We start from the raw sequence: 12,046 nt of genomic DNA, 5'->3' as shown, positions 1-12,046 counted from the left end.
TCTGTATGTTGAAGAGTGGCAAGTAAGAATGACCTGGTGGAATGGTGCTGTTTTGTAGGGGTTAACTGTCTGGTCTATTGGACTTTTGGGTGTTCACACACTTACTCATATCAATTAACCAAAACGGCATCAACTGACAGTAGCAGGAATAGTCTAGTTATAAGGCTGCCTTAAAGTATATGCAGTTTAAATGACCTGAAAGCTCAAGAAATAAAACCTGCTGAGATCCCAAAACTCACAGGAAGTTCTGCACATGCTACTGTTCCCAAATTCAGAGTTTAACAAGAAAGGCAAAGCACAGAAACATACTTTAATTTACAGAAAGTTGTCTAGCTAACGTGAGTAATTTCCAGGGAAGATAAATCCAGTATGCACTGAAGTTCAGATGCCAATGAATATACCAAGAGAAAGTAATAACCATTCTTTATTAATTTACATTTAACACTGCACCAGAAAAAAAACAGACACTTATAAAGCAAATAATCTTCTCTTAACGTTCAGCTCTTCCACGCACTCCTGTTCTTTGTTCTTCAGTTCTTGAGGCTGTATCACAAACTGCAATTCCTTATTATATTTAGTATACTTTCCTGGATAGCTTCTATTAACAGCTCAACTATTTCCAGACCTGTATTGTATTAGAACTTTGAGAACTTATTTTGCAAGGATTCAGAGCCTCCATTAGCAAATGCAGTTTTGAACTGACACAACTTGTACACATTTTAACATTAATCTGACAACAGTAATTTGAAATTAAAACCAAGCTCATCTAAAGCTTTTCAACAGTTAACCATATTTCTGCTGGTGGAGTCTATTCACAGCTGGATTAGGGAGGCAGTGAAGCACAGTATATATAGGGTAAGAAAGAACACAAGGTTGCAGCACCTGCATGTGTACAGGAAGAAGGGGAGACCACTACACCTGCCTGCTAAAACAGGTGTCAAAAGGACAGTGACACAGCAAGTCAGTCAGCCCCCATGAATGAGGCAAGGCAAAAAACGGTGCTGAAGCCCATGTCTGCCCCAGTGTTTAGAGCATCTTTGAGTCCAATTTTTTTTCCTGAAACTCAGTATTCTCTACCATATTTCTGACTGTCAATTATAAAGATGAATGGCATGTCCAGCATATAAGGTTAAACAGATGAGAATCGGTACTTCACTAAACTTGTTGTGTTCAGCCCAGAAGGCTCAAGGAGATGAGTATTCCCCAAAAACCTACAGGCCGCATCCTTTCTCACATCACTAAGCCCCAGCTCTCCCTGTGGCCTCCACGGTATCCCTGTGGCCCCAAGACAGTAAGTGAGGTTCCTTCCTTAACCCACAAAGTGCAATATCAAAGCATCTGAAGTGATGCAAGGGCTCTGCAGCAATCACCAGGAAATTGTTTTGAAGCTGAATGTACACAGTGCATGCCCTGGAGTGTGGCATGAGGGTTTTATGTGAAAAAAGGCTACTTGATTACTTGATAAAACTGTGAATGCGTAAGCTGCCCAAACTGTGCAGCCTCAGCAACGCTGCCTTTTGGAAAAGGACTCTGGAACAATCCAACCCAAGACCCTGCCAGCTGACAAACTTCGATGTAGCCCTAAAGAAGAAATCCAAGCACCAACCTGGCTGTCTGCAGCAGTATAGATGCCCGAGTGCTTGCCCTTGCTCAGTGAACAGAGGCAAGAGGTAACCAAGACCCAGCATAACAGACCATCAATTATTTCCTTGCAGGAAGACCACTAGGCCCATCTCTTTTATCTTCACCTTCCCACAACAGCAAGAATACTATGAACTATCCTCTGGTGCAAAAGTTTCAGTTGCATTTAACAGTAGTGAACAGCTGAATGATTCAAAGTGTCTACCTGCTGAAAGACACAAGATCAACAAAACACACAGGAAAGAACCCATTTAAAAATCAGAATGGGTACTAAGCAATTGCTAAAGCTAATTACACATGGCTTCCTGGAAACAGAATCTCATTTTCTCTACCCCTCCCCCCATGCTATCTACTCGAGGACAGTTTTGAAAAGCATAAAAAAAAAAACAAACCCACAAACAAAAAACTGACTGGAGACTGTATAGTTCTCCCGCATGTTGAATTCCCAAGCTTATACTCAAGAGCATCTAGGATATCCCCCTCCAGGGCTCTGCTTTACCGTGGGAAAACTGACTTGACCAACTTACTTCTGCCACAATGACCACAATGTACACCAGGACACAGGTTTACCTTTCCCACGAAGTCTTCCCCACCTCTGCTACACAAACATCAACTCTTACATACTCCTCTCCCCCTTCAAACATTAATTGTTATTATACACTAGCACTTGAGGAAGACAGTGGAATCTGGAGCAACAAGTATTTTCAACTGGCAGTGTAGTAAGAGAAATAATACTTTAAAATCCAGAGTTTTGCAAGGCCCTTAGAGATGCTTCTAGATGCCAGTTCAGTTATCTTCTGGAAAGTTTATACCACAGACATCTTTTCTAGAAAGTTCAGAACACAGGTAATTTAACTCTGGAAACTGCTCCTTTAGAGGAGACTGCTTTCCAACACAGGAATGATCAGATAAGACTGCAAAAAGGAAAGCAAATTTGAGGATTCACATCTCATGTCACTTTCAAACTCAAGGAAACACTGGAAAGCAAAATGATGTCATGTAATCAAAGAAAGCCAACCTTTAAATCTTTTAAGTCCTTTTTACTTTTAAATATTTTACCTTTTAATTGTTCAGAATTCATGTATATTTGATGTTATATTTTCAGGAGTAAATACAAGCTTAAACCAGTACAGAGGAAAGACAAAAGAGGAATAAGTTACCACCTTTTGCTATATTTTCACAGATAAAAGGTTATCCAAAACAGGAATCTTGAGCAAATTATTCAGGAAAAATGTAAAAGCACACATAAAGACAGAGAAAGAAAGACTGTACCAAAAAAAAAAAAGGAAAAGCAGGTTTTTCTAAGCCTATCAAGCATTAAAAAAGAAAACAAAACAAGCAAGTAATTTTAATCAGAAAAAGATAGTATCACATTTGAAAAGCTAACTGAAATGGCTCAAGAACTTCATTGGAGCATGACAATAAAAGTTACAAACTTCGTACTAAAGGTAACAAGTAAGCTGATACCAGTCAAGTCAGGCCCCAAGTTTACAATATTGGTGGTCTACACTACTTTAAATACAATACAGAGAGCTGTACATACAAATATGTTCACATGCAGTAAACAGACAAATTTTAGCAGGCAACACACCTGCCTATAATCTGAGCTATCCTTTCAGAGATACTGGTTCTCTCATTTAAGAAAGAACTTAAAAATCCTTGCACAATTCTCATACGTTCGGAGTATGACCGAATGAGATACTTAACTGAAATAAATGTCAATTTGTTGGCTAACTCCAACCCTGAAGAACAAAGTATGTTGAGATTTAAAAAAAAAAAAAACACACACCCACAAAAAAAACCCACAAACCAAAAGCAGTGACTACCACAATGGATGTCAGGAACAAATAACTGACTAAATGGAAACAAATGAAGTGCAATAAAATTACAGTACTTAATAACAAACAGGCCAAATATATGTGCCCATAATTCACTAACCCTGACACTGTAAAGCATCTTCAGGGAATAAAGCTAATGTGGCTTTGCTTACCTATTTATCCCTGCAGATTCTGCTTATGCGTCACTAATGACACTAACCACCTTTGTCATGCTGTTAGTTACTTCAATAGCTGCTTGAGAATTTCATAGATTCACAGAATTGTTAGCACTGGGAGGGACCTCTTGGAATCATCTAATCCAACCTCCCTGACAAGGCAGGGCCACCTACAGCAGGTTACACAGGAACATATCCAGGCAGGCTTTGAATGTCTCCAGAGAGGGAAACTCCACAACATCACTGGGCAGCCTGTTCCAGTGCTCTGCCACTGTCAACATTAAATAAAGTTCTTCATGTTGAGGTTGAAACATCTTGTGTTTTAGTTTATGGCCACTGCTCCTTGGCCTGGGTATCACTGTAAGGAGTCTGGTACCATCCTCTTGGCACTTACCTTTGAGATAGTCATATGCATTAATAAGGTCCCTTTTTGGTAGTCGCTTCTCTAGACTAAAGAGGCCCAGCTCCTGCAATCTTTCCTTATAAAGAGATGCTCCAGATCCATGATCACCCTTGTGGCCCTCCACCAGACCCTCTCCAGTAGCTCCTTGTCTTTCTTGTACTGAGGGGTCCAGAACTGGACACAGTACTCCAGATGCAGCCTCTCCAGGGTTATGTAGAGGGGGAGGATCACCTCCCTCAATCTGCTGGCCACACTCCTCCCAATGCACTCTAGTATACTGTCGGCCCTCCTGACCACAAGGGCACACTGCTGGCTCATAGTTAACTTATCTACCAACACTCCCAGGTCCTTCCAAGCTGAATCGCTCTCTAGTAGGTCAGCCCTCAACCTGTACTGGTGCTTGTGGTTGGTTCTTCCTCCCCAGGTATAGTACCCTACACTTACCCTTGTTGAACCTCATTGGTTTCTCTTTGCCTAATTCTCCAGCCTACTGAGGTCCTGCTGAACAACAGCACAGCCTCCAGGTGCATCAGCCACTTCTCCCAGCTTCATATCAGTAAACTTGCAGCCCTTCACCCAGGTCTCTGATAAACAAGTTGAATAAGACCAGACCTGGGGAACACCACTGACTACAGGCCTCCAACTGGCTTCTAATCTGCATATTGCAATCCTCTGAACTCTGCCATTCAGAGAATTTCTGATCCACTTCAGTGTCCATTCATCTAACTCACATTTCCTAACCTTACCTACAAAGATGCAATGGGCGACAGTGCGCAAGTGAAGCATATAAAGTGTTTAAAAAGCATATTCAAAAGACAGGGACAGAAACTTTTTTATTATTCACATGCTGCGGTTAGGATTGAATTTAGACATACTCAATTAACAAAAGAATTACAAATACTTTCAACTGACTTGAGCTATCCTGCATCTGGAAGGACTGGCCCTGAGACCAAGACATCAAACAATGCTACTGCATCAGTACAGCCCAGACCAACCAATTCAACTATTCTAGTACACAAACTATAAGATGATAGAGGCTAGAGTATCAACGGCATTCTGCCTTATTTCAGTCACTTTATACACAAGGCTGGTAAAATAATAGCTTGCCCTACCTGCACCTCAGAAGGAAATCCAACACAGGGAGAAATAATTACCTGTAAATGAGGACAGAGGGGACAATCTATAGAAGAAAAAAAAAAAAAGAAAATCCACTCACCTGCCATTTTTCTTGATGTAGGTTGCTAAATAGCCATGGTCTTCCCAGTTATGAACTGTTTCTGTCATTCCCTGCTCCTGAAAAATGGGCTGTAGAGCTTTAAGAACAGCATTGCAATCAGCTGCATGATTGAGGAAAAGAAAAAAAATATCAGTAAGGATTTTCCATTCAAGTCAGTTTTGTTTTTTGTTGTTGTTTGGTTTTTTTTAAATGTCCAGTTTTTACTGGCAGCCTGCTGTACTTTTGAGTTCCACCTGAACAATAGCTTTCATGTACCTCTCCTCCCCCATCCCTAGAGATACTCCTCAGGGAAGTTTTCTATTATTTTGATAGAACAGTACTTTAACTATGGCTACAATTTGTCACCTACCGTATCACAGTCCAGGCATGGCCCTACTCATGTAATTATTTTTTAATCACTTGGAAACAACAATCCCAGAAGGAAACACTGCACTGATGAACGATTTGCGTTGCCATGTCCTACAGCTAGACATTTTTCTGAAAGGCACTGAAAAACTAGACAGGGCAAACTATCCTACCCACAATGAAGCCAAGTGGTTCTGGGACATCAAAAGTGTAAAAGAAATAGGGCCACAATTCTAGTTTCCAGTCTCTGCAACTTTGCACTGCTCACTTTAAACTTGCATCAGTCCCCTTTTTTGGGGGGTACATTCACAAAGAAATGTCCCCCTAAACTTGCAGTCCCCCTTTTGGGGTCAGTACATTCACAAAGAAATTTTGTCACTTCAAGCATGTGATCCCCTCTTCCTGCTTGGCATTTGCTTTCCTTGTCACACTCCATTACCTTCTCCCTCATCTTTTATAAAACCCATATTCATTTCCTTCCCTTAATGTCACTAGCACATTAAACAAAAACCAAACAAACAAAACCAAACCAAAAACAAACAACTCAGTATAATAATGCTTACTATACTATTCCAAACCAGAAAATTAGCCCAAACCTCAAACTGAACTAGTATGCAACTAACTCCCCAATCACTTCACTTCTGCAGCTCTTACAAGATATTTAAGTAGCAAGATGGAGAACAGATCCTGAAGAACTGAAGTGCTTATACCACATTTAGCCCATCTGCTTTCAACAGCTTCAAGGATTTCTGCTAGGTATATCTTGGCAGAGACTGCAGGACAAATCATCACTGATATTTTTCTGCTCCATAACATACTAATCCCTCACAAGCTGCTCATAATTTAGCAGATTTCTTTGCTAAGCAGTCAGGCAGAAGCTTGACTGAGTTCTTCCTATTATGTGGTTAGCTTTAGGAAATTAATAAACATACTCTTCCATCATATCTCCTTTTGGTTACACCACACAAGATTTGCCTCAGAGGGATAATTAATTCCCCAAAGTTGGAGACTCCTTTTAAAAATGTTTGAGGCATCAATGGTTGCCTCAAGGCATCAGGACATTTCAACAATCTCTCACCAAAATCCACTTGCCACCACCTCACTCCAAGCTCAGATATGCATTATCAATCACTGATAAGAAAAAAATAACCAATGATGATTAGAACAGTATCAACACCTTTGAATCCACACCAAAATGTTAATTCAGACAGTGCTTAATTTTTTGTTATTCAGGAACAAACTAATCAACGCTGGTTGCCAAGCATGAAATACTGTTAGAAGGATTTGATAATTACTTGCCAGAAGGCATGAAAAGGCCCAGAGTTTCAACTTGAGAACAGAAACAAAACCATTGTGTGTAAGATTTGAGAGATACATACTTCTCAAGCGTTAATGCCCAGTAAAACCAAGCAATTTTGGAATCCCAGCACTCTTGATGAGATGATTTGCAGTGGTTGCAAATATTCCTCTAAAATTTTAGCAGTGAAGAAGCTATTATTTGACAGTCATCTGTGAACACAAATGCAGCTCAAAGTCCAGAGTTACAGTAAGCATCCAGTCCAGCTTCATGCACAACACTGGCTAGTTTTGCAGGATACTCCAACACTGAGCTCAGTAATCCGCTACTGAGCCTCACTATCTCCAAAAACATTCTAGTTTAAGACCTCCTGATACCAGAGGATTGACAAAATCTTAGTAAACTATGGGAACAGATTAGCTCTCATTTGAAAATATTCACTCAGTTTCTGACTTCAAGTTTTTCTTCCTGATTTTGAATCCTTTCCTCTAGGAACTGGGAATATAACAATAAAACACTAGAACACAAAGCACTTCTATATGCTTCTGCATTTGACAAATTCTTCCCTTTGCAGCTACACTTTCAATAGGGAAAGGTGAAGGGTAGTGTCAAGTGAACTGCTTCATTAAGAATACACTGAAAAGTTAGCATACATTAGAAGCCAAAATGCAGAATATGCTAATAGTCAACAGCAACCTGAATGACTTTTATGTTTCAGTTCAGAGCTGTTTAAATTATTTGTTTTACTATACCAAGTTATTGTGTTGTACAAATGCAAAATTTTCACACATGAATGCTATCTGTCAACTCCAAATCTTCAAAAAAAAAAACCTCACAGGAAAGGGAAAGATACAGAGATAAGATGGGAGGGTGTCAGATACAAGCAATGAAGGGAACACACCTGAGAAGAGTTTAATTTACAGCCAGGTGAAGTCACAGGGCAGTTGAAGATGAGAGCAGCAGGAGGCTGGGCCTCCAGTCAGCTGCAACAGCACACCCAACTGCTCTGGCACCGAGCCCACCAGAGTCAAGATAGGCCATTCACAATGCCTCCCTCCATTTATTGGAAATACAGCAGCTGGGCTTATAGGTGTACAGGGGTTCTTCTCATTCACAGACTAATCTGAGACTTTCTTCCAATGCCAATACTGTATCTCAATCCTTATAATGAAAAAAACCTCCAGAACTAGAATTTTCCTTCAACAGGAAAATAAACCCACACCTCAAGAATGAAAGCACACCCTGAAGCCCCTGCTTTTCTTACTCCAAGACAAAGACACTAGTTTTTGCCTAACATATTAACAGATGCAAACACAAAACTGGCTTTAGCAACACATACCTCACAGGTATTAAGTTTGGAAGACCGCTGTCAGAACCCCCCCGACATGCAAGTAGAATCCTTTGTTTTGTCCTTGTCAACTTGGAGAGCACAAAAAAAAAAAATCAGGAAGCAGAAATCTACACTAACATTAGTCCTTTCAATCAATTTGCACCCTCATCATCTTAACTTATACATAGAATAAATAATGCATTGGATGAGGCTTTAAAAAAAAAAAAAAGGACAGCAGGTAGAAAGTCATTACTCTTCACCCATCCATGAGGAAACAGACCAAGTACCCCTGTGCACTTAGTCCATTTCATTGTTCTCTATTACAGTAGGTTAAGAATAGAAGGCTGCTTTTTCCTGAGGAGTTTCTATAGAATATCCCCACTCTCCTCCTCTGAGGACTTCCAGCTAGACAGTGAACACAGGCAAATCAAATATTGTGCCACAGGAGCAAGTGCATCACCACAGTCAATATAAATCATGCAGTACATCCAAGTGTTCTTTCAGAAATTATGGGTAAACCAATCATGAATCAGGAAGAGCTCTCAAAGTATTCAAAATACACAGCTACCAACAGGAGAATTTAACCCTCAATCTTTCCCTGCACCATCGTCACCTCTCTACCAGTTCAGATTTCCAAGAAGAATACACACAAAAGACCCATGAGAAAAATCTCTGCGACACACTACAAGTCTTTAGCACAATATTTGCACCATTTCTGAACACATAAGTTTTCCCCTTTTAGCTAGATAAATACTCTACCTTCCCTTTGCATTAATCACCTCTTCTCTCTTCCAACATCCCGCACAAGTTAATGCGACCCACCTCTTCCTTTCCTTCCCTTCCCATACACACTCTACAGCTTCCCGCCACCCTGTCCCCAAAGGATCCAACCAACTAGGGACTGAACTCATGTTTTCCTGTATTGACTGATGCCAAGCTAAAACTGCATGGTCACCAAACAAAGCATTCCTACCTACCCTCGCTCATTCCTGCCTTTATACTCACACATCAGACTTGACAGAGGGTAGGAAGGTGGTGTGGGAAGCATTCAAACCCAACTCAGTCATGTATCATGTCAATGCTGACATGAAAAGGAGTGCTTAAGTCAATGACATGACCATACCCCCTGAGCAAGCCAAACCTGTAGCTCACCTGAGGTCTGATTTTTCTACTTAAAGTCAAATCTGTGTACAGAATTGTGTACAGATTGTTCTGTGCTGGCACAGGCAGGTCAGGTAGTTACTACAGAACAGCAGATGTTAGAAGTGACCTCTGGAGATTGTCTCATCCAACCCCCTGTTCAGAACAGGATCAATGACAGCAGGTTGCTTAGGGCCACAAGCAGTCATGGTTTTGCTATCTCCATAGACAGACTCCACTACATCTGTGGGTGAGCTATTCCTGTGTTCAGCCACTCTCACAATTAAAGAGTTTTCTTATGTTCAGATCAAGTTCCATGTGTTTCAATTTCTGCCCACTACCTCTTGTCCTGTCACACAGGGCATCACTAAGAAAAGTTCAGATCCACCTTCTCTAGTCCCCCCACCAGTTATCTGTTGACTTTTTATATAATTTGACATGTCACTTAGAGACGTGGTTTAGTGGTAGACTTGCTAGCATTAGGTTAATGGCTGGACTCAATTTTAAGAGACTTTTCTAAATTATACTGTATGAAAAAGATGCCCCCGAGTCTTCTCTACTCCACACTGATGAGTCCCAGCTAATCCAGCCTCTCATGACAGGTACTCCAGTCCTTTAATCACATTCATGGTCCTACACTGGGCATACTCAAGCAGGACCAACCCTCTCTTGCACTGAACAGACAAAGCACACCAGATATGCCTCACCAGGGCTGAGTTGAGGGGAAGGATCCCTAAACTGAAAGCAAAGCTGCCTCTATCCTGTCTGTGTATACAGGATCATTCTTCCCAGATGCAACGCCTGACATTTTCTTTGGTTGAACTTTACTGGGTTCCTGTAGGCCAGGAGTGCCCACACTGCAATCATCTTTCCCAGTTTCACGTCATCTGCATCCTTGCTGAGGATTCACTCTGTCCCAGTGCCCAGGTTATCAATGAAGATATTGAAGTGCATTGCCCACACTGTCTACCTCTCCTTCAGTAACTACCACTGACTGGCTTCCAGGTGGACTTGGTTTGCTTATCATAACCTCCTGGGCCCAGCAACTCCATTTCCAATCAACCCCACTGTGGATTTCTGGAACCTGTATTGCACCACTTTGTGCATGAAGATGTTACTGGAAACAGTGTCAAAAGCCCTGCTAAAGTCTAGTAAACAGCAGCTACTGATCTTCCCTCCTCCATGACATCAACATCTGGTGGTCAAAAAACTATCAGGTGGGTCAGGCATGATCACCCCTTCATAAATCCAGATCCACTACACCCAAACACTTTCAAGACAAACACAGGTTTGGAAACAATTTCCAAGATTAGTAATAATGGTGACCTTAGTAAATAAAGTAATAATGTACTAAAGTTTGTGACTAAAGTAACAGAAAATACATAGGGTCTTTCAGATAACACTAGCAACAAACACTTTCTAAGACAGCTCATTATGGAATAAGAAATCTCTGCCCAAGTCTCCACAGTTAATGTAAAGAGAACAGACCTACACAGCCACTTTTCCATAGCCTTTCCTATACAAGAACAAAAATTCAAATGCAGGGTACAAAACCAACACATCATTAAACACTAAGCAAGAATTCAAACAAAAGCAACTGCATGGACAGTGAAACAGGAATAGCTGTGCTTCAACTTCTGCAGGCAGTGTTAAGTGCACGCATATATAAAAGCAAAGACAATTCCAGAGATGCAGGCTCAGTAACAAAAATCACTTTTTCCTACTTCCTCCTCTGAGCTCCAATAAAGAGATTTTTTTTTTCTTTTTCAGTTCTTTCACAAAACCAGCATATGATTCTTATATCACCTTTAAGGGATAACTGTACATAAAAACCTCAAAATTTTAGCAACTATAAGCCTATCAGCTCCACCCACTTCCATAATGGCAAAAAAATACATTAAACAAGTTATTCCTTAACCCTTCCTCTATTTAATTTCTTGTATTAGGACAATCAAAAATTTATTGTACATCTAAAAGCAGAAAGTGTGTACCCCATGTTTTGTGAGTATGAAGTTTTCTGTAAACTCAGCCTCAATAGTTAAGATGTGACATCCCATTACAATTAACAACTTTTTAAATGCCTGTCTGCTGGAATGATGCACAACAGTCTATCAGAAATCCTGACAATTCCAGTAACTCTGACAGAGGACAAAGAATACCCAGAACATGTCTAGTCTTACAAAGTAAGTGGTTGGCATTCTCTAAGACACATTGCTGTTTACTAATCACAAGGAAGTTTAGTGAAAAGAGCTTTTAACTTTTCTTCTCTCCCCAATTGCTACTTGACCCTGTAAGCCTTTTAAAGGTTTTTCCATTTCACACAACTTCTCTGTTCGTTAATACAAAAGCAAACATTTGGTTCTCTAGAGGCAGATATGTGAAGTGTTTGTCGCACTGTTCTGTGCCACCCACAAACAGTAGCTTTTACCTTTCAGACATTTAAGTCTCACAGACTCTTCCTGACTTGCTGCTTGGTGAAGTTCAGTTTTGCTATGGGAAGATTTAGACGTTACCGCTTCATCCTCACACATTATCAGAGCTGAGCAGCAGGCAAATAGGTAAACTAAAGGCATTTGGCAAACCAACATTCTCATATGCAAGTTCAGCATATCACTTTTACAGAGTATTTATGCACTCAGAAAAAATATTTCATATGACAT

General features: G+C 40.5%; 1 protein-coding gene across 1 annotated transcript in view; it reads right to left on the bottom strand.

Moving 5' to 3' along the window:
* Nucleotides 1-12,046, bottom strand: part of SMS (spermine synthase) — a 44,833-nt gene that overhangs the window by 26,830 nt on the left and 5,957 nt on the right. Inside the window, exon 2 of the mRNA XM_061453265.1 lies at nt 5,254-5,374. Within this exon, the coding sequence (XP_061309249.1) occupies nt 5,254-5,374 (121 nt within the window). The remainder of the gene's footprint in view (nt 1-5,253; nt 5,375-12,046) is intronic.

Source organism: Pezoporus flaviventris, unplaced genomic scaffold (assembly GCF_033815535.1).
Source record: "Pezoporus flaviventris isolate CSIRO_AGI_PZ_B2104156 unplaced genomic scaffold, CSIRO_AGI_Pfla_v1 ptg000015l, whole genome shotgun sequence".
In the NCBI taxonomy this organism is placed as follows: domain Eukaryota; kingdom Metazoa; phylum Chordata; class Aves; order Psittaciformes; family Psittacidae; genus Pezoporus; species Pezoporus flaviventris.
The sequence above is the reverse complement of the archived record's forward strand: the minus strand, read 5'-3'. Positions and strand labels throughout refer to the sequence as shown.